This window comes from Lynx canadensis, chromosome C1 (genome assembly GCF_007474595.2).
Source record: "Lynx canadensis isolate LIC74 chromosome C1, mLynCan4.pri.v2, whole genome shotgun sequence".
NCBI lineage: Eukaryota > Metazoa > Chordata > Mammalia > Carnivora > Felidae > Lynx > Lynx canadensis.
The window spans coordinates 126,184,926-126,208,095 of NC_044310.1; the positions used below are offsets into that span (position 1 = coordinate 126,184,926).

Here is a 23,170-nt window from a genome sequence, read left to right on the forward strand (position 1 = left end):
TCAGTCTGAGAAGACTGCATGTTTCTAGGAATTTATCCATTTCTTCTAGGTTGTCCACTTTGGTGGCATATAATTGTGCATGGTAGTCTTTTATGGTCTTTTGTAGTTCTGTGTTAACTTCTCTTTCTTATCTGACTTCATTTATTTGAGTACTCTTTTTTCTTGATTAGTTTGGCTAAATACCACCATTTATTTCTCAATAGGGTAAGCAAGAATATGTCAGTTCTTCCAGTGGCAAAGTGAGAAGATGATATCTGCCTTTTATTTGACATATAATTCCTAAGATTTACGGCAGATTTTCAACAAAACTATATAAATGGGTGAAGCATATATTTGAAATCCTGCTATTTGGGAATCCTATCCTCCTCTCTAAAACTAGTCATCCAATTTGCCACTTGGCTGGTCCCGCTCTTTATTTACCCCTCTCTTGTAACAAGCCACCCCTCACTACATTTATCCAACCCTTCAAAGATTTTTGCCAGCTAATGTAAAGCATAAAGGATGCCAGCTGTGATTGTCAGGATACATTAGCAACAGACACAAACGTTGTTTGAATCTCCTAGATCACACAGTATTGAAGGGGGGACACCATTACATCATTCTCTAATCCATCAAGTTCCTGCCACTACATATGACTATTAAGTGAACAAGTAATAGAATTGATACAAAACTGCATTTATTACTACATCGTCTCCCCTTATCCATGGGTCCACTTTCCATGGTTTCAGTTACCCATAGTCAACGGTGGTCCAGAAGTAGATGATCCTCCGGTGTATCTCCAGAAGGTCAATAGTAGCCAAACACTATTTCACAGTGTCTGTATCATTCACCTCTCTTCATCACATCATGTAGGCATGTTATCATGTCACAGTATCACAAGAAGAAGAAGCGTGAGTACAGTATAATAAAATATTCTGAGAGAGACCACATTCATGTAACTTTAATTGTAGTGTATTGTTATAAACGTTCTATTTTATTATTAGTTATTGTTAATCTCTTAGCAATCTGCCTAGTTTATAAAGTTTATCATAGATATATCTGTATAGGAAAAAAATAGTATGTGAGAGAAAGACCACATTCCCATCTTCTATTACAGTATGTCATTATAATTGTTCTATTTTATTACTAATATTGCTAATCTCCTATTGTGCCTAATTTATAAATTAAATTTTATTATAGGTATGTGTGTGTAGGAAAAAACATGGTATATATCAGGTTAAGTATTGTCTGCAGTTTCAGGCTTCCACTGGGGGTCTTGGAAAGTATCCCCCATGGATAAGTGGGGACTACAGTACTGGTAAGGGACCTGTGACTTCAACTTGATTGGATAATGCCAAATTGGTTTTCCAAAGTGGCTGAAATAATTTATGTTACCACTGGTTTTGGATGAGAGTTCCTTTTCATATTCTTACCAGCTTTTGATGTTGACAAAGATAAATTCTTTTTACCAGTTTGACGTGTGTGAAATGGTAATGGTAGCTTATGGTTTTAACCTGTATTTTCTGACGTTTACCATCTTGTGTTAGTTAACTGAAATTTAAAAAAAAACACGAAAAAGTGAAAAATGCTGAAGTTCCCGTTGTCACACTCATTCAGCAATATTAGAAACAGTTTTCCCTGAAGCAGCTGGTATCCACCACATGGATGGTCGCAGCATGATCCCCACAAACAGAGCGGAACTTCCTCAGGGTTGTAAAATGAAACTGAAGCCGCAGCCAGCACCGTCACTCTCTTCAGAACTGGTGGGGGGGTTTGCTGGATTGAGTGTGAATGCATTGCTGCTTCTAGAATGCAAGACAAGTACTAAATGATTTGTGCGTACTCCCACACCTTCTGGAAACTTTTGCCTAGAAGATCCAGCCACTCATTCATATGCGGTGAGGTGGTCCTTAAGAGGGCCACAGCAGCCTGCCAGCCTTCAGCAGATTACTTGATTGCCTTATAAGGTAAGTGTCTAACCTAATCCAGTGGGTGTTTTGAAAAAGGAAGGGACGGAAAGCCCTTCGGTAAAGCATAGAAGGTAAACCAAACCAAACTTCACCTCACAAATCTCATTTTTGAGATAGGAATCTAGAGCTTTCCTATTCAATACAGTGGCCAGTGCCACATGTGGCTACTGAGCAAGTGAAATGTGGCTACTGCAACTGGGGAACTGAATTGTACATTTTGTTTAATTGTCATTAAAGATAAATTGTAAAACTGAAGCAGTATAAAATATTTTTATCTTAAACATGTTATTATTTTGGTAGTATGATATTTCACTTTAACCACTGAAAATTACCATCTGAGTCGATATATTCTCTAAGTACAAAATATATACTTTTGAACATAGTAAAAACTTTTTTATATTGGTTATATGGAAAAATCATGTTTTTGATACCCTGGGTTAAATATATTGTTTTATTTCCTTTTGCTTTTAAAAGTGGTTATTATGCAATTTAAAAGTAAATATGGCATGACATCAGGGAAGGTGAGGGAGGAAGAACCAGGGATCCATCTCCCTACCTAGATAATTGTATTGGCACAAATCTGTCTGATATAACTACTTTAGAGCTCTACAGTCTATTCAAAGACTTAAAACTTCCAGGGCAAGTCTTGGACAGTAAATTGTGGTTAATTTTGGTCAATTTCAGCTCTTAGCACATTAGTGGCTACCTGTTCCCCATTCTCACTCTCAAGGTAGGCAGCCATACACATGTAATGGGAGCAGCTTTGCACAGCTTGTGGGAGCCAGGGTGAGCAATAAGGACTTTGTCCTCCAAAGAGATCTGTGTTCTGATTGTTGCTTATGGTTGCAGAGGTATAGACACAGAGGTGAGCAGTCATTGTCTCAATCCTACCATCTAAAGTGGTTTCCAAGGGATTTAAAGACCCAGAACTTATTTTTCTTAATCCATTCATTTCCCCCTTTCTCCCTTGTTGGAAGCTAGGCATTTAAGGACTTCATCATTCAAGAGAAATTGCATAGACTGGGAATTTAGAAAATCACTATGTATACCCAGGGAAATGTGCAGGCTTAGAGAAGATGTGAGAAGATCTTTCTTTCTTTTTTTTTTTTTTTTTAAGATTATTTATTTTGAGAGAAAGAGACAGTGTGAGTAGAGGAGGGGCAGAGAGAGAGAGAGAGTGACAGAGAGACAGAGAGAGAGAGAGAATCCCAAGCAGGCTCTATATCATCAGCACAGAGCCCTGTGCAGGGCTTGAACTCATGAACTGCAAAATCATGACCTGAGCTGAAATCAAGAGTTGGACACTCAACTGAGCCACCCAGGTGCCCCTAGACCTGGGAAGATCTTAAGTTTACATCTCTCTGATTCTAGGCATAGAGATACTGCACAATAATAATAACAAAATTAGCAAGCCCTTGGGCAGGTGGAGAAGCTAATTTCCAGGGTTAACGCAGTATAAGATTTAAATGTCCAGTTTTGGGGGAGCCAGGCTAGTTCAGTCAGCAGAGCATGCAGCTCTTGATCTTTGGGCTGTGAATTCAAGCCCGATGTAGAGACTACTTAAAAGTAAAATCTTACCAAAAAATGTCCAGTTTTCAACAAAAAATCCTAAGACATACAAAGAAGAAAAGAACTATGACAAATTCAAAGTAAATTAAATCAACAGAAACCATCCCTGAGAAAGTCCAGAGGTGGATGTACTACAGAGACTACAACTATCTTACAGAAACTCAAAGAACTATAGGAAGATGAGCACAAAGTCAAGAAAATTATGTATTAATAATATGGGTATATCAATAAAGAGGTAAAGAAAAAGAAATTCTGGAGCTGAAAAGTACAATAAGTGAAAGGGAGTGGTTAACTAGAGTGATTCAAAAGCAGATTTAAGCTGGAAAAAGAATCAGCAAACTTGAAGAAAATATGAGTGAAATATTAAGTTGAGGAACAGGAAGAAAAAAGATTGAAGAAAAGTAAATAGAGCTGTAAAGCAGACCAATATATGTATTGTGGTCTCATGAGAACAAAGAAAAGAGCAAGGAGATTATCTGAAGAAATTATGGTCCCAAACCCCAAATTTGATGAAAGACATCAATATTAATACCCAAGAAGTTCAATGAGCTCCAAATAGAATAACTCAAAGAGACCCACATTCAGACACATTCATTCCAACTGTCAAAAGTGAAAGATGAGAGAATATTGAAAGCTTCAAGAGAGAAGTGACTCATCACGTACAAGGGATCTCAGATTATAAGCAGATTTTTCTTTAGAAACAGTGGAGGACAGGAGGCAGTGGGTTGATATATTCAAAGTGCTGCATGAAAAAAAAAAAAAACCAAGAAACCTATATTGGGTGAAGCTGTCCTTCAAATGTGAGGGAGGAATTAGATAATTAGATAATCAGATAAATAAAAGCTGATGGAGTTCATTATCACTAGAACTGCCCTGTAAGAAATGCTAAAAGGAATTCTTCAGGATGAAATGAAGTATACTAGAGAGTAACTCAAAGCTATATGAAGAAATAAATAGTTCCAGTAAAGATACACACGTAGAAAATTATAAAACCTGGTAAATTGTAACTTTGGTTTGTAACACTGCTCTTTTTTTTCTACATGATTTAAAAGACTAATATATAGAGGGGTGCCTGGGTGGCTCAGGCACCTGGAGCCTGCCTAGGATTCTCTCTCTCCCTCTCTCTCTGCCTCTCCCCCACTTACACATGTGTTCTCTCTCTCTCTCCCTCTCCCTCTCCCTCTCAAAATAAATAAGCTTAAAAAATTTTAAAAAGACCAACACATAGAAAAATTATTAGTCTATGTTCTTGGACACGCAATGCATAAAGATGTAATTTTGTGTAACATCAGTAATGAAAGGGGTTAGGGATGGAGATGTTTAAAAGTATTTTTTGCCTGTTATTGAAGTTAAGCTGTTATAAATTCAAATTTGGATGTTATAAACCTTAGGATATAAAATGTAATCCCTAGGGTAACCACAAGGAAAACAGTTATAGAGTATACTGAAAAGGAAAACAGGAAGGAATTAAAATGTGTCACTAAGATAAATTAACCAAACAGAAAACAGTAATGCAAGAATGAGGGACAAAAAGCTGTAAGGTATATAGAAAAGACATAACAAAATGTCAGAAGTCCTTCCCCATCATTAGTTACTATAAATATAAGTGGATCAAACTCTTCAGTCACAAGAATTTTGTGGAAAGGATAAAAAACAAAGATCAATTTTATACTGCTTTCAGGAGACTTAGTTTAGATCCAAAGACAAATAGGTTGAAGGTGAAAGAACAAAAAAGGATATTTATTGTACCTAGTAACCAAAGAGAGAAGGGGTGATCATACTAATACCTAATACTAATAATATCACACAAGATAGTATTAAGTAAAAAATGGTTACAGGAGACAAAGAATGATATTATATATTAATAAAAGGTTCAATAAATCAGTAAGATTTATCAATTATAAACATAAAGCAAAAATGAAGGGAAAAATAAGACAGTTTTTACATAATGGCTGGAGACTTCAATATCCCATTCTCCACAGTAGATGGAACAAGCAGATAGAAGATGAGTATGCAAAGAGAAGACTTATTTATTTTGTTAGGAGAAAGAATCCATAAAGCAACTAGATCTAATAGAAATATATGGAACATTCCACTAAACATTAATAGAATACACATTCTTTTCAAGTGCACACGGAACATGTCTTCAGGATAGATCATAAATTAGGCTACAAATCAAGTCTTAATATATTTAAAAGATAGATGTGTCACAAAGTATTTTCTCTGACCACAATGGGTTGAAATTATAAATTATTAATGGAAGGAAAACTGGATAACTCAAAAAAAATGGAAATTAAATATCACACTCTTAACCACAGGGTCAAAGAAGAAATCACAAGGAAAATTAGGAAATACTTAAAGAAGAATGAAAATAACACAGCCTTCCAGAACTTATGGGATGCAACAAAAGTAGTGCTAAGAGGTTAATTTATAGCTGAAAATGCTTATATTTAAAAAAAGAAGAAATTTCTCGTCAACAACCTAACTTAATACCTTTAAGGAGCTACAAAAGAAAGAACAGACTAGAACTAAAGCTAGCAGAAAAAAAGGCATTAATAAACATTAGAGCAGAGATAAAATAGAGAATAGAGAAAAATGAATAAAACCTAGAGTTGGTTATTCAAGAAATCAATGCCATCGATAAACTTTAGCTAGATGGACTAAGGAAAAAAAGAGAAGACTCAAATTACTAATTGAAAATGAAAGTGTGTTAATTACTACTGATTCTACAGTAATAAAAAGAGTATAAAAGAGCATAATGAACAATTATACACCAACAAACTGGATAACCTAGATGAAATGGACAAATTTTTAGAGACAAAAAATCTACCAAGACTAGAGCATGTGACTCTTGATCTCTGGGTTGTAGGTTTGAACCCCCACATTGGGTATAGAGATTACTTAAAAATAAAATCTAAAAAAAAAAAAAAATCTAAGACTGAAGATCCGAATAGACCTATGTAACTAGGAAAGAGATGGAATCAGTAATTAAAAACCTCCTGACCAAGAAAAGCCTTGAAGCTGCTGGTTTCATTGATAAATTCTACCAAACATTTAAAGAACTGGCACCAGTCCTTCTCAGTTCCAAAAAATTGAACAGGAAGGAACACTTACTAACTCGTTCTATGAAGCCACCTCTGTCGTGATAGCAAAGCCAGACAATGACCCTAGAAGAAAACTACAGACCAATATTCCTGAGGAACACTGATTAAAAATTCTCAACAAAATGCTAGCAAACCAAATTCAGCTGCATATTAGAAGGATTATAGGCCATGACCAAGTGGGATTTATTCCTGAGATGTAAGGATGGATCAACATACAAAAACCAGTGTAATTCACCATGTTAATAGAATGAAGGACAAAAACTACATGATCATCTCAATTGATGCAGAAAAAGCATTTGACAAACTTTAGCACCCTTTCACAGTAAGAACACTTAAACACACTCAGGATAAAAGGAAACCACCTCAACATCATAAAGGCCATGTACTAACATCATTCTTCATGGTGAAAGACTGAAGGCTTTCCCTCTAATTCAGGAACAACACATGCCCAACTTAAGCACATTATTCAACACAGTCTTGGAAGCTCTGGACAGAGCAAGTAGGCAAAGAAAAGAAAAAAGATATCCATATTGGAAAGGAAAAAAGTAAAACCTGTTTGCAGATGACATAATGTTTTATGTAAAAACATCCTTAAAGATTCTACACACACAAAAGATAAAGTAGCATAATACTCTCTAGATCCATCCATGTCATTGCACATGGCAAGATTTCATTCTGTTTTATGGCTAGAGCAAAATAAGTCAGTCACAGAAAGACAAATGCCATATGATTTCACTCATTTGTGGAATTTAAGAAACCAAACAAGCAAAGGAAAGAGAGAGAGAGAGGAGGGGGCAGGCAAACCAAAAAACAGACTTTTAACTATAGAGAACTGATGGTTACCAGAGGGTAGGGGTGGGGGGATGGGTTAAAGGGTGATGGGGATTCAGGAGTGCACTTGTGATGAGCAAAGGGTAATATATACAATTGTTGAGTCACTATATTGTTCACCTGAAACTAATACAACACTGTATGTTAACCAACTGGAATTTAAATAAAAACTCCAAAAAATGAAATAATCAGCAAAAATGAAGGGCAAAAAAAATCAACGTGCAAAAATCAGGTTTCTGCCCACTAATAATGAACAATCTGAAAAAGAAATTCAGAAAATTCCATGTATAATATCATCAAAAATAATACATAAGAACCAAGGGAAAAGAAGACGTGTAAACTGAAAAATACAAACAAAAGCTGAGAGAAATTAAGACATAAGCAAATGGAAAGTCATTTTGTTGTGTTCATGAGCTGAAACTTAATGTTGTTAATGATGTCAGTACTACCTCAGGTGAGTCACACTTACCTACAAGCTGCTCCAGGCATGGGGGAACAAAATGGTTCTCAGAGATGCACATCTCAGAGATGTCCCCAGTGACCAAGGGGAATTTAGGAACTAGTGAATACATTGCCAGGGGTCAGGGACACGACAACATTCATTAGGAACTAATTCTGTCACTGTGCTATATAAGACAGCATACAGTGAGGAGACAGGTAAACACCTATGCCTCATAACTCAAGCTTTGCTAAAAGGGGAGATGTTTGGCCTCTCTGCTCCCTTTGTCCTTCCTCCCTGATCGAGACAGAGTGACTTATGGCATTGGAGAATTTAGGAGAAGGTATAGAGCATAAAAGTTCCTGTCCCTCTTCTTCTCTCTGGTCAGCCTGTCTATAAGACGGGGGCTTTCTGCTCCACCACTTTTATGTGCTGAGGACATAGGCCCTGAAGATAGGCCGAGAGATGCTTCTCTTGTCCCCAAGGTGAGGCCAAGTGGCTGTGGGGTGGGGTTTTAGGGAAGGTGTGCTTGCCCTCCAAGATAGATTAGGCTCCTACTTTGCTGCAAGGGGGCTGCCCCAGGGTCCCAACTCAACAAGAGGCCACAAGTATCAGCTTGACCATGGAACAGGTTCATGCATGATTTCCAATCTACTTCGTTAGCCTCAAAACTAATGTTTTTAATTCCATCAGTCTGACTCCTGCGCCTCATTTCTTAACCACTTCCCCATTTGATGTGGGGAAAGAGGCATTAATAATTATCCTCCCCAAACCTAACAGCAGCTTTTAAAACAACAGAATAACAGCAATAGTAACATTTCATGCCTTTTTATTTCATTTATTTTCATTATTAAAAAAATTTCAATTAAAGTGTAATTAACCTACAGTGTTATATTAGTTTTAGGTATACAATATAGTGATTCAACAATCCCATATATTACTCAGCGCTCATCAAGGAAAATGTGCTCTTAACCCCCTTTACCTATTTCACCACCACCCCCCCCCCCGCCACCTCCTCTGTGCTAGCCATCTATTCTCTACAGTTAAGAGTTCGTTTTTTGGTTTGTTTCTTAAATTCCACATATGAATGAAATCATATGGTATTTGTCTTTCTCTATTTTATTTTGATTAGCATTATACTCTCTAGATCCATCAATGTTGTTGCAAATTACAAGATTTAATTCTTTTTGTGGTTGAATAATTTTCCGTTGTATATATACACTTCATCTTTTTTTTTTTTAATTTTTTTTTTCAACGTTTATTTATTTTTTGGGACAGAGAGAGACAGAGCATGAACGAGGGAGGGGCAGAGAGAGAGAGAGACACAGAATCGGAAACAGGCTCCAGGCTCTGAGCCATCAGCCCAGAGCCTGATGCGGGGCTCGAACTCACGGACCGCAAGATCGTGACCTGGCTGAAGTCGGACGCTTAACCGACTGCGCCACCCAGGCGCCCCACTTCATCTTATTTTTAAATGTTTATTTTGAGAGAGAGAGATAGAAAGCAAGCAGGGAAGGGGCAGAGAGAGAGGAGACAGAATTCTAAGCAGGCTCCACACTGTCAGTGCAAAGCCTCACACAGGACTCAAACTCATGAACCATGAGATTATGACCTGAGCTGAAACCAAGAATTGGACACTTAACTGACTGAGCCACTCAGGCACCCCAATATACCTCATCTTCTTTATCCATTTGTTGATGGATACTTAGGTTGCTTCCATAAGTTGACTATTGTAAATAATGCTGCAATGAACAAGGGTGCATGTATCCCTTTGAGTTAGTGTCTTTATATTCTTTGGATAAATACAGAGTAGTGTGATTACTAGATTTTAGTGTAGTTCTATTTTTAATTTCTTAAGGAAACTCTATACTGTTTTCCACAGTGGCTACACTAGTTTACATTTCCATCAACAGTGCAAGAGGCTCCTTTTTCTTTACATCCTTGTCAAAACTTGTTGTTTCTTGCGTTTTTGATTTTAGCCCTTCTGGCAGGTGTGAGGTGATATTGTAGTTTTGATTTGCATTTCCCTGATGATAAGTGATGTTGAACATCTTTTCATGTGTCAGCCATCTGGATGTCTTCTTTGGAGAAATGACTGTTCATGTCATCTGCCGATTTTTTAATTAGGTTGTTTCTTTGGTGTCGAATTGTAGAAGTTACTTATATATTTTGTATACTACCCTTTATGTGATATGTCATTTGCAATATCTTCTCCCATTCAGTAGGTCGTCTTTCAGTGTTGTTGGCTGTTTTCCTTTGCTGTGCAGAAGTCTTTGATTTGGATGTAGTGTCCCAGGCTTTTCATGCCTTTGAAAACATCCATGTGATGAAGACTGAGAGTAAAATGAAGACATAGGCAAAGGAGTATTCTAAGGAAAGTGGGGAAAACATTTTGCAGGATTGAACAGGTGGCTCTACAGGTGAACTGTAGCAATCTGGCTTTACAAACAAGACTGGTCTTTATGTGTGGCATCTGTGAGTAAACTACGTTTGCTGAGAACTTGCCAGGGTCAGGTAGTGTGATAGTGGTTTCTTAAAGCTCATTTTGTAGAGTAAGTCAAAAGCTTCTTGGGATCGATCTTTCCTTAACAGACCTTACCTGTTACAGAGATGCACATGTTTGGAGTTTCTGTAATATGATGAAGAACTCAGATTATAGGGAAGTCAGGTGTATGTATACAAGCAGGGAGTCTGTCAATATAAACACTTCAGGACATGCAGAACAATTAGCTATTTTTAAGGTGTTTCATATACCAGTTTCTATTTTTAAAAGGTAGTATCCACTAACAAGAAAGTCAGTAATTTCAAAGAGCTAGGAGAGAAGCTGTTGAAGCAGAGGCAGTAATCAGAGCCCAGAGTTCATTTCATTACCAGTGATGTTTCTCAGTAGTAAATATAAACACAACCATGGAGGCAAAACACCCTCACCTCTATAAAGGAATTGACAAACTGGGGAGGAGATGGGGCATTTTTCTGGTGGTTGGATCATTCAAATAGATTTGTGCAGTGACTAGGAGCTTGCATTTTTCCAGTTTCAAAGAATAAAAGGTAGAATGAGAGACAGGTTGATAACATGCAACATAAAATGAGATATTATTTTCACAACCTATTTTTGATGATCAGTATCCATGATTCTGTATCCCTTAAGTAAACACAATTTTTCCATTTGACTCTGAAAACCTCAAGAATGTTGACTTCTTAGATATATAATTTGAAGTGCTTCATACTTTTATTTCCAAAGAAACTGTATTTTAAATATTTCACTTAAGGATCTGAAGATTAGTAAGACATGTGGGCAGAAAATCCTTTTCCCATTAATAGTTAAGGAAATGTAGAAAGGTATTCATTTGTCACAGGAAAATCTCCCCAAGAAATGTACATTAGGCTGTGATTAATGTCGAGAGTGGATTTCTTTAGAAATTCCAAATGAAAAATTCTCCATGGCTCTGGGACTACTAAAAGCAACTTTGCCAGTCATCAGAGAGTGTCTGGAGATTGATGTCACTCAGCTTGACACCAGGCATATGTATTTGGGTGCGTGAGCCACCCTGCTCAGGAGGTCCTCCCCCCCCGCGGCCAGCAGCACGCTCCATTCAGCTGTACTTCCCAAGCCAGGGTGAGGGCACAGCCTCACTGGCACAACCACATCTCTCACCTCCCATATTGTAAACTGGTTCACTCATCAGCCATTAATTCCCATTTTTGTTCTGCAGATCCAGATCCTTCTCTGTTAAGCCTAAACTGTGTCCTGTAACTTCTGAGACTTTTCAAAACTGGGCCCCCCCCTTCTTCATACCCACCCTGACCCCACTGGTTTTCACTGAATCACCACCTCCTTTGTGACAACAGCTGTCTTCTTCCTTGGAGGCCACTCTGTACGTCTTTCCACACACAGGGGTCACTGCTTGCCCTGACACTTTCCTTCCTTTGGAGCATTCCATTTGCACCACAGAAGGCAGCTTCTCTTGCAGATTGTGAGGAGGGAAGAACCATCTCCCTAAAATGCCCCCGCAGGACTTACCTTCTCAGGTTCTTACTATTTCTACCTTTGTATTCAGTTCAAAAAAAATCAAGAAGGCAGGGTACAAAGACCTAGGGACAGGCCAGTCAATATCCTGTGTGGCAAATGCTTTTTGTTTCTTATAGTGTTTTATTCATCTTTTTCCTGTATTAATATATAATTGACAAAATTGTGAGATATTTAAAGTGTACAACATGGTGATTTGATGGACATATACATTGTGAAAAGATGACCACCATCTAGTTAATTAACACATCCATCACCTCATGTATTTATCTTCTTTTTTTGTGTGTGTGGTAATGTTGAAGTTCAACTGTCAGCAAAATTCAATTACATAGTACAGTGCTATCAATTATAGTCACCATGTTATATATTACATTCTCAGATTTTATTCATCTTACAACTGAAAGTTTGTACTCTTTTAGGAAGTTTTCCCTATTTCCCCCGCCTCCCTGTCCATGGTAATTACTTTTTGACCCTCTGCTTATAAAAGTTCAGCTTCTAATTTTATTTTTTTAGACTCCACATATAAGAGATGCCATGCAGTATTTGTCTTTCTTTGACTTATTGCACTTAGCACATGGTCCTCCAGGTTCATGTTGTTGCAGGATTTCTTTTTTCTTCATTGAGGTAAAATGGAATATAACATTATATATGTTTCAGGTATACATTACATACTCATACTCAACATCCATACTCATAATGAAGTCTAGTTACCATCCATCATGATTCATCTAACCCCTTTGCCCATTTCTCCTACCTTCTAACTCCCTTACCTCTGGTAACCAACAGTCTATTTTCTCTATGTATTTCCTTTTGTTGTGTTTTATTCATTCATTTTTCTCCTGAGTTTATGAGCAACTTTATGCCTAATCTTTGAAGTCTTTATCAGGTAGAATGCTTATCTCCATTTCATTAATGCATTTTTCTGAGGTTTTGTCTAGTATCTTCAATTTGGATCATCTTCCCCAGCCTCCTAATTGTGTCTGGGTCTCTGTGTTTATTTCTGTGTAATCAGTTTCAAACAGAGAGGGAGGCAACCCATAAGAGACTCTTAAATTTAGAGAACAAACTGAGGGTTGAGGGAGGGTGGGAGGGGAAAATGAGTGATGGGCATTGAGGAGGGCACTTGTTGGGATGAGCACTGGGTGTTGTATGTAAGCAATGAATCATGAAAATTTACTCCCGAAACCAAGAGCACACTATATACACTGTATGTTAACTAACTTGACAATAAATTATACTTAGGGAAAAAATATTTCTATGTAATCAGGGAAGCAGTTCGTCCTCCCAGACTTGAAGAATTACTCAGTGGAAGACTGGCAATGTGTTGCATTCTATTGCTTGTGCAGTGCCCAGGGTGGAAGCCTGCCAAGCTCTGTCTCTCTTATTTGTTTCAGTCCTGTGGAGCCCAGAAATACATCTCAAGTCCCCACCCTGAGCCAGCTCTAGATGTTCAAGGAGCATTGTCTGTGCAGAGTTCACTTTTTGGGTCTGGCCGGCTATAGGCCATGGTGGATAAGCATCAGACTGGGGAGAGCTTATCCACTGGATGTGGCAAGGCAGAGGCCACTATGGAGTTGTGTGGGGGTTGGAGGGCTGGGGTCTGGTGGGCTGGGGGCCCTAGTGGATGGACACTGTTGGGGTTGAGTCCACACGTCAGATCTCACAGGGTACAGGCACGGTGGATAAGCACTGGGCTGCATGTGATAGGGCAGGGCTGCAGGACATTGGGGGGGGGGGTGGCATGCAAGTGGCACTCATAAGGAAGATTGGGAGCACCAAAAATGGCACTGGCCAGCACAGGGCTAGCAAGGAAGGAGAGGAAATTAAAAAGGCACCTGCTAGCACCTCTCTCTGCAGAGATCTATACTTGACCCCTGCTCCTCTGGTATGCTCCCTAAGACTAGTAAATGACCTTCCCTCACACATAGCCCAGCTGCTTCTCAAACTACTGCCTCTGCATTAGGACTTGTAGCAAGTGAGTCTGTGTGTTAACCCTTCAAGAGCAGGATCTCAGTTTCCTACAGTCCTCTGGCTTACCTGGACATTAGCTCTGCTGGTTTTCCAAGGCATTTGTTTTGGGGGGTATTCTTTTCAGTGCAGGTCCCATGGGTTAGGTGCCTGATTTGGATGTCAAACCTCTTGCTCCTCAAAGAGAAGCTATGAATTTGTGATATCCCTCCCTCTTGTGGGTTGATGCACTGGCAGTGGGAGTCCTGGCAAGAGTACTTCTCTGCTTTTCTTACCAATTCCTATGTGGGTTTCTCTCTTTTTCCTGTCCTTTGTTGTAGAAGAGTTGTTCTGTGTCTTTAGGTCTTTTTCAGAGAGAATTATTCTATATGTATTTGTAACTTGGGTGGTCTGTGGGAGGAAGTGAGCCCAGGATTTTCCTATGATGCCATCTTGGAACCCCACCAAGATTTATGTCTTTTTAAAAACTGAATAATATTGATTGTAGATTGTAGGTATCTATACTTTCTTTATCCATTTGTCTGTCAACAGACACTTAGATTGTTTCCATACCTTAACTATTGTGAATAAGGCTGCAATGAATAGGTACAGATATCTCTTTGAGATAGTGGTTTTATTTACTTTGGATATATACAGAGTAGTGTGGTTTTGGTCTCATATGGTAGTTCCATTATAAATTTCTTGAGGAACCAACCCATTTTCCATAGGTGCTGTACCAATTTACATTCCCAGTAGCAGTGCACAAGGGTTCCTTTTTCTCCACATCTTCTCCAACATTCTCTGTTATCTTGATAATAGCCAGTCTGACCAGTGTGAGGTGATATGTCATTGTGGTTTTGATTTGCATTTCCTTGATGATTGGTAATATTGGTCATTTTAAGCATTCTTTGGGAAAATGTGCAGGTCCTTTGCCCATTTTTAAATTGGGGTTTTTTTTAATTTATTTTATTTTTTTGCTCTTGAGTTGTAGGAGTTTCTTATATATTTTGGATATTAACCTTTTATTGGGTATGCTATTTGCACAATTTTTCTCTTCCTATAGGTTGTCTTTCCTCTCCTTTCTTTCTCCCCTCTTCTTTCTTTCTTTCTTTCTTTCTTTCTTTCTTTCTTTCTTTCTCTTTTCTTTTCATTTCTTTTCCCTTTCTCTTTCTTTCTTTCTCTCTCCCTCTCTCTTTCATGTTTATTTATTTTTGAAAGAGAGAGACAGAGTGTGAGCAGGGGAGGGGCAGAGAGAGAAGGAGACAGAATCCAAAGCAGGCTCCAGGCTCTTAGCTGTCAGCATAGAGCCCAACATGGGGCTTGAACTCATAAGTGGTGAAATCATGACCTGAGCTGTAGTGACTTAACTGACTGAGCCAACCAGGCACCCCAAATAGGTTGTCTTTTCATTTTGCCAGTGGTTTCCTTACTGTATAGAAACTTTAAAGTTTTTGTGGTCATACTTGGTTATTTTTGCTTTTGTTGCTATTGATGTCAAATGCAAAAGCTATCAAGAAGCTCACCCACTATTTTTCTGGAAGTATAGTTGATATGTTATATTAGTTTGAACTGTATAACAGTGATTCATCAGTTTAATACATTATATACTGTTCACCACAATAAGTGTAGTTCCCATCTTTCACCATACACAATTATTAATTATTGACAATATTCCCTGTGCTGTATTTTCCATCTCCATAACTTATTATTTTATAACTAGGAGTTTTTACCTCTTAATCCCTTCACCTATTTTGCCTATCCTTCTTCCTTAGGCAGCCATTAGTTCTCTGTTAAGAGTCTGTTTCTGGGTGTTTTTCTGTTTTGCTTTTTTAAGATTTCACATGTAAGTGAAAATATATGGTATTTATTTTCTCTGATTTATTTCACTTAGCATAATGCCCTCTAGGTCCATCCATATTGTTGGGAATGGCAAAATTTCATTCTTTTTAATGACTGAGTAATATTCCGTTGTATATATACCACATCTTCTTTATCCTTTCATCCATTGATTGCTACCTGGGTTGCTTCCGTATCTTAGCTATTGTAAATAATGCTGCAGTAAACATAGGGGTACATATATCTTTTCAAATTTGTGTTTTCATTTTCTTTGGGTAAATACCCAACACTAGAATCACTGAATCATGTTATTTCTATCTTTAATTTTCAAAAACCTCCATACTGTTTTCCATAGTGCATGTTCAATTTGCCCTCCCACCAACAGTACATGAGAGTTCCTTTTTCTCCATATCCTGTGAACAGTTGTTATTTTGTGTCTTTTTGATACTAGTCATTCTGACTGATGTGAATTTTCTCATTGTGGTTTTGATTTGCATTTCCCTGATAATTAGTGATGAGCATCTTGTCATATGTATATCTTGCCATCTGTATATCGTCTTTGGGAAAATGTCTTTTCAAGCAATCTCATTTTTTAATTGGATTTTTATTAATTTTTTTGGTGTTGGGTTATAGTTGTTTATATATTTTGGATATTAACCTCTATATATTTGCAGATATCTCCTATTCCATAGGTTGCCTTTCAGCTTTGTTGATGGTTTACTTTGCTGTGCAGAGCTTTTATTTGCATGTATTCCCAGTATTTTTTCTACTTTTGTTTCTCTTGCCTTAGGAGACAAATCTAGAAAAATGTTGCTATGGCTGATGTCAGAGAAATAACTGCTTGTGTTTTCTTAAAGGATTTTAGTGGTTTTAGATCTCTCATTTAGGTCTTTAATCCATTTTGAGTTTATTTTTGTGTATGGTGTAAAAAAGTGGTCCAGTTTCATTTTTTTGCATGCAGCTGTCCAGTTTCCCCAGCATCATTTATTAGAGAGACTGTCTTTTCCCCATTGTATATTCTTGCCTCCTTTGTTATAGATTAATTGACCATATATGTGTAGGTTTATTTCTAGGCTCTCTATTTTGTTCCATTGATCCGTGTGTCTATTTTTGTGCCAGTACTATATTGTTTTGATTACTAGAGCTCTGTAGTGTACTTTGAAATGTGGAATCGCGATACTTGCAGCATTCATCCACTCTTTTATCAAGTCTGATGAGCATCTTTTGACCATTACTTTGAACATCTTCCCACATAGATTGCCATTTCATTTAATTTTTTTCCTCAACTTTGGTCTTATTCTGTTGTTCAGAAGATATTCCTTTGTCTTATTTTGTTTGACTTTCTGTGTTTGTTTCTATGAATTAGGCAAAACAGTTACGTCTCCCATTCTTGATGAATGGCCTTGTGTAAGAACATCCCTGGTGTAGACTGTGTATGCCTGGTGATTTTGGCTGGCTGGCTGGAGCTGTAGGGGGTGTGGTCTGGGAGTTCCCTGGGCAATCTACACTGAGGCTACTCTGGTAAGATGATTGGAGTTGAAGCAGGCACAGAGCAGGGGTCCCTGGGTGCTCCAAAAAGGGGTGCCTTGGTGGGACAGCTGGAACTGAAGTGGGCACGCACTAGGTGGTCCCAGGGCATTCTCTGCATGGGGTACCTTGGACGGATGGTTCCAGCCATACTGGGTGTGGCCTAGGGCCCCAGGGCCCTAGGGTGTTCCCTGGTGAGTTGACTGAAGCTAAAGCAGATGGAGACCTGGGGTGTCCTGGAGTGCTTTGTGCCTGTATTGCCTTGGTAAGTTGGCTGGAGCTGCAATGGGCACACCAAGGGAGTAACCTGATGTACACTGCACTGGGCTCACCTTGGCGGGACAGCTGAAGTCTGGGGTCTGGAGAAAGTTCTAGCAGTTTCTTCAGTTTGTTGGATCCTCTGGGGTGGGTTCACTTATAGTCTAGTTGCCTTTTGAACTGCTGCTCTTTTTCCATGCCCCAGCATGGATGAATCTGTGCATGGGTCCTTCCGTGTTGTCCCTACCCAATGAAGTTTACATCAGGGTTGGGGTTCCCGTTGCTAACGTGTCTCTGTTTCTCCTGCTATTCTCTATGTGGTCTCTCTATCCTTTGTTGTACAAAAACTGTTTAATCAGTCCTCAGTTCTTCAGGAGGAAATATTCTATATGCAGGTACAGATTCAGTGTGTCTGTGGGAGGAGGTCTTCCTAGCCACCATCTTGGAGCTAAATCATTTCTGTTTCCTTAGAGAGGTTTTATTGTCTTAGGTCTTACTTTCAAGTCTTTAATTGATTTTGAGTTGACTTGTGTGTATGGTATAAAGTGGGGGGGTCCAGTTTTCCCATCACCATTTATTGAAGAGACCCTCTTTTTTCCACCATATTTTCTTGGCTTGTTTGTTGAAAGTCAGTTGAATATCTCTGGATGAATTTATTTCTGGACTGTGCTCTTCCATTGATCTAGGGTTTGTTTTTATGGCAATACCATAATGTTTTGATTGCTACAGACTTGTTTGCAATCAGGAAGCCTGATGCCTCTGGCTTTTTTGTTCTTTCTCAAGGTTGCTTTGCCTATTTGGGGGTCTTTTGTGGTTCCATACAAATTTTAGAAAAAATTTTTTCTATTTCTATGAAAGATGCCACTGGAATTTTGATAGGGACTGCACCACATCTATAGATTTCTTCTGGTAGTATGGACCTTTTTAGAATATAAATTCTTCTGGTCCACGAATATGGAATATTTTTCCATTTGTATCTTTTCCAGTTTTTTCATCATTCTGGTAGTTTTAGTGGACAGATCTTTCACCTCCTTAGTTAAATGTGTTCCTAAGTATTTTATTCTTTTTGATGTTCTTATAAGCATTTTTATTTGGTTGGGATTTTGAAATCTGCAGAGAGAGACCATCTTCATGGGTCATTTCATTTCAAATCGTCATACATTTCCTACATCTGAGAACTTTGTTCCTAGAACTGCCACCTCAGTTTAATCTAAAGAGCAAGCTCCACTGACATCTGACCTACTTAGACCTAAGTCTCACTTGCAAACACCCCATGCTGGAGGAAAAGCAGCCTGCCGGTTTCTCAGCTCTCAACCGTGAGGAATCCTAGGTTACCCTGGCAATGAGGCAGAAAACTGCAAAGAGCCTGACCAGCAAAGCAGAAAGGAGGCAAAAGAAAGCCCGACCCAATTTATAAAATAAACGCTATTTGATCTCATACAATGAAATAGTTATAAACTTAATAACAACTCTGGAAGGATAATTCATGATTGTATAGTCTTTCTAAAAACAAGTCCTCTACATTCGTAAAACACCAGCTACTAATTAAAGCGGTAAAGTGCTCAAATAAATGAAGTTTAAAAATATAAATAAATGAAGTTTACATCCAAACAGTATGTACAAATGGGCCTTTCAAGAATATATTCTTCTCTAGACCTGGATTTTGTATAGTTCTAACTCTTTCATGGTTTTGACATTTTGCAGGATTGTAGCCTGATTTTATTTTTGTTATCATGCTTTTATTTTTGAATATCAATTACATGTTAATATTACCATTGTATTTTTTTTTTATTAAAAAACATTTTTAATGTTTATTTTTGACAGAGAGCGCATGAGTGGGGAAGGGGCAGAGAGAGAGGGAGACACAGAATCTGAAGCAGACTCCAGGCTCTGAGCTGTCAGCACAGAGGCTGATGCGGGGCTCGAACCTGAGAACTGTGAGATCGTGACCATGAGCTGGTCAGACATTTAACTGAGTCACCTAGGTGCCCCACCATAGTATTTTTTTAAAGTTCATTTGAGAGAGATGAAGCATGTGCGTGTGAGTGGCAGACAGGGAGAGAGAAAGAATCCCAAGCAGGCTCTGCACTGCCAGCGAGGAGCCTGACATGGAGCTTGAACCCACGAAACCTGAGATCATGACCTGAGCCACAGTCAAGAGCCCGATGCTTTACTGACTGAGCCACCCACTGTATTTTTGAAACTTATATCTCCATCTGATCATGCTTTCGAATGAAGTGTTTTATCCTCATTCCTTTTAAAAGAGGTACCATGAATATACTTTTAATAAGATAGGATTTTAAAAACAAAATGATAATCAGGAGACAAAGGGTGCTTTGATAGTAAGCCTAGTTTTATGCATTAATTTAAACTTCATTTTTTCAGTTAGTTTAAGTGGAATTTTACATTTTATGTTTTCAAGTTTTTAAATGTTTTTAAAAATTACCTGATTTGTCTACCAACAACATAGGTCCAATTAACTTTTTCTCAGAAGCATCTTTTCAATAAAGACAATTAGCTAAGAAATACAACAAACAGGGCAACACTCCAAATGTGTACCCCAAGCCCATTTTGGAGGCAGTTAGTGAACAAGGGTCTCTCTTGCATGCTAACCAGGATGCTCATGCTTGACCCAGAATTCCTGAATGATCTGCCTCCGAAATTTCCCTTACAGTTTCCCAATGTTCCATTTATACACACAGCAGTTCGGAACCAACACTAATCCAGCAGCATTTTTCAAGTAATTGAGAGTATATTTTTCAAATACAATCTAGACATAATACCATGATTAAAGTACTGTAGGGGGAAATGAAAGCTTAACAAAACCTTCCTGAAACATAATTGAGAGTCTGCATGAAATCAAGGCCACAGAAATATTTATTATTGTATCTCAGTTTGTGTTAAGTACTTTCAGAAGGTAGCGAACACTAAAAGCATATAATATGAAAAGGAAAGTTGAATTCTTGAGTTTTGCTCTGAAAATTTTCACTCTTTAAATGAGAAACATGACAAAACTTTTCGTGTTAAATTCCTCCACATGCAAACCATTTGTCATCCATTGAAAAATTTTTCTACTTCATTTCTTTACCAAAAATCTTGTGATATCTGATCCATGCTTTGATGCTAGAGATTGTCTTCTCCCCTGGCTTCTTTCCTTAGCTTGTCTGGCAGTTCTCTAAAAGTTAAAAAATATACAAGTGTACACTTGTTAGGAAAAAAGTACTGGCCTCAGAAACTCAAAAATTCTTTGCATTTCGTTATTCTGGAAGAATCTACATTATCAACACACGCACTAGCAGAGGACCACAGTAGCTCTGGTACGTGCCCCGAAGTTCTGGGTTCACTTAGGATCAGATGCTTTACTCCCATTGAGACTGTGAATACCTCATTTGGGGACTACAGGAGGCCCTGGTTCTCTTCACCCAAGGGAGACCATCTAGAAGGCATCCTATAGTTTCTCACGGTGCAGTCATTCAAGGCCTGTTTCCTATTCTATGGGCTCAGAAGCCACTCCCAACCCCAAGCCAGTGCAGAAAAACAAAATGACGTAGATCAGAACTAGATTCTCCTGCTATACCCACAAATAAAATTTTTCACGAGAATCTAAAAAAAGTGATCGCATAACTCTTGAATGAGCTAATAATTTTCACAGCTGAGAAGTAAATCCGATGACTTTTCCCCCAGTTGGAGCTCACGTATGTGTGAAGTTATCCAGGTGGAAGGGGTGGGGAGAGAAGAAAGGGTTAAGAGATGAAAATAAAACAACTCTGCTTACAAGATCCTATTTATGTAAAAATTATATTTGTGAAGGAATGGAGGAATCTAAAATATTAAAAGAAAGCTAAGAAAGTGCTTATACATTATGAACACTGGCAAAGGATCTGAACAGTTTTCAGGAGTGTAAATACAATTGATCAGCATTTTAAAAAACATCAGTGTCTTTGGTCCACAAGACCATTCTTTTCCCACCACGTACGCCCCGACGAGTGCAGTTACGTGAGCACTGCCTCCACCAACAGGGCGGGAGGAGCATAACGGAGCACTGTCCTTTGGAAAACAGCTTGGAAATAAATTCCTACTGTCTCAGAAATATCCAAACACTGGACTCAGTGATTTTACATTTCAGAATCTATCTGAAGGAACAACCTCAAAATGTAAAGAACAGTGTGTAAACAGAAGAATGAACTTCCAAGTTCACCAGTATGGGCACAGCTAAATCAAGTTCAGTAGACATGTACCCAACAGAGTGATGTTAGCCTTTTTGGAGGACAGACATTATGAATGCTCATCACGGATGTGGGCAAATGCTTAAATCTTGCCATAACTAGAAAAAAAGTTGAATACAAAGTTGCATGTGGAATGTATGCTTCCAAGAAAACTTTAATCAGATCCCTTTGCTAGACTGCCTGTTAAAAATTCATCCTAGTGGGGCGCCTGGGTGGCGCAGTCGGTTAAGCGTCCGACTTCAGCCAGGTCACGATCTCGCGTTCCGTGAGTTCGAGCCCCGCGTCAGGCTCTGGGCTGATGGCTCAGAGCCTGGAGCCTGTTTCCGATTCTGTGTCTCCCTCTCTGCCCCTCCCCCATTCATGCTCTGTCTCTCTCTGTCCCAAAAATAAATAAAAAATGTTGAAAAAAAAATTAAAAAAAAAAATTCATCCTAGTTATTAAATACAACTGTTATATTTTTCCCTCCTGTTTTAAGCAACAGGTAATTGCTCAGAGAGGTGCCAAGGTGAACAGGTTTTACACTTGGGCCAGGAGTATAATGTTTGCATGTTGAGCTGGGTTGGCCCTAGAGATAATTTATTAATGTTCTCTGACATTTCGGGACATCCTTAGCTGCGAATGCAAATATATGTTGCTGCCCCAATTCACCAAACTTTTGGTTGATGGTCTGGGTCTCTTCGAGACTGTGTTAAGTTATATTTATTTTCTTCTAGGCAGTGGTGACAATTTTCTGTCCTAGAATGAATTACAAGGGAAGAAGCTTCTATCTGTGACAGAGAACCTACATAGGTCTCAAGAGGAAACTCAGGTGATGAAAGGGATAAGTGCATCTCGGGTCCCAGACAAGGGATACAGATTCCTCCATATGACCTTCCACAGGACTGTATACCCGATTCTCCATTTGATGTTCCAGGATGAAGTCAAACAGGTGTGCAGAGCTTCACCTACCTCTTTGTGACAGACTGTGCAGAGGGTCTGCAGGTTGTCCAGGGAGCACTGTCCTCCGCCACCGGACACGGGCTTGATGTGGTCCACCTGCCAGAAATGCCCTTCTCCTGGGTTTCTTATCATTTCATTAAGCTACAATGAGAACAGAAGATCAGCACTTTTCAACATACACTGTGGGAACGGTTGGTTTTGCCTTGTGCAATCATGTTTACACAGCAAAATCACAGCGAAAAATACATTAGGATGGCTTTTTATAGCTTTTATTGTGAATAGGAAAAAGCCTCTAGGTTAGCAATTTGAAAGCAATAAAATACATTTCTGAAAAAGTTCTTTTTCCCTTACCTAACCCATTTTGAAAAAATTACAAACAAGTATAAAATACCACAACTCCTGACAGATTGGGAAAAATTACTTGCTTCTGCACCTTTGAGCTAGTTTATATAGTCAATAAAACAAAACTGTGAAAAGAATAAGGACACATTGGAAATCAAAAACTTCTGAATATTAC

The 23,170-nt window shown here is 38.5% G+C and overlaps 1 protein-coding gene across 1 annotated transcript in view; it reads right to left on the bottom strand.

The window, feature by feature from the left end:
• Window positions 1-20,346: 20,346 nt before the first annotated feature.
• Window positions 20,347-23,170, bottom strand: part of ZRANB3 (zinc finger RANBP2-type containing 3) — a 302,090-nt gene continuing 299,266 nt past the window's right edge. The window contains 2 exon segments of the mRNA XM_032594393.1: window positions 20,347-20,662; window positions 22,663-22,794. Of these exon segments, the coding sequence (XP_032450284.1) occupies window positions 20,564-20,662; window positions 22,663-22,794 (231 nt within the window). The 3' untranslated portion in view covers window positions 20,347-20,563.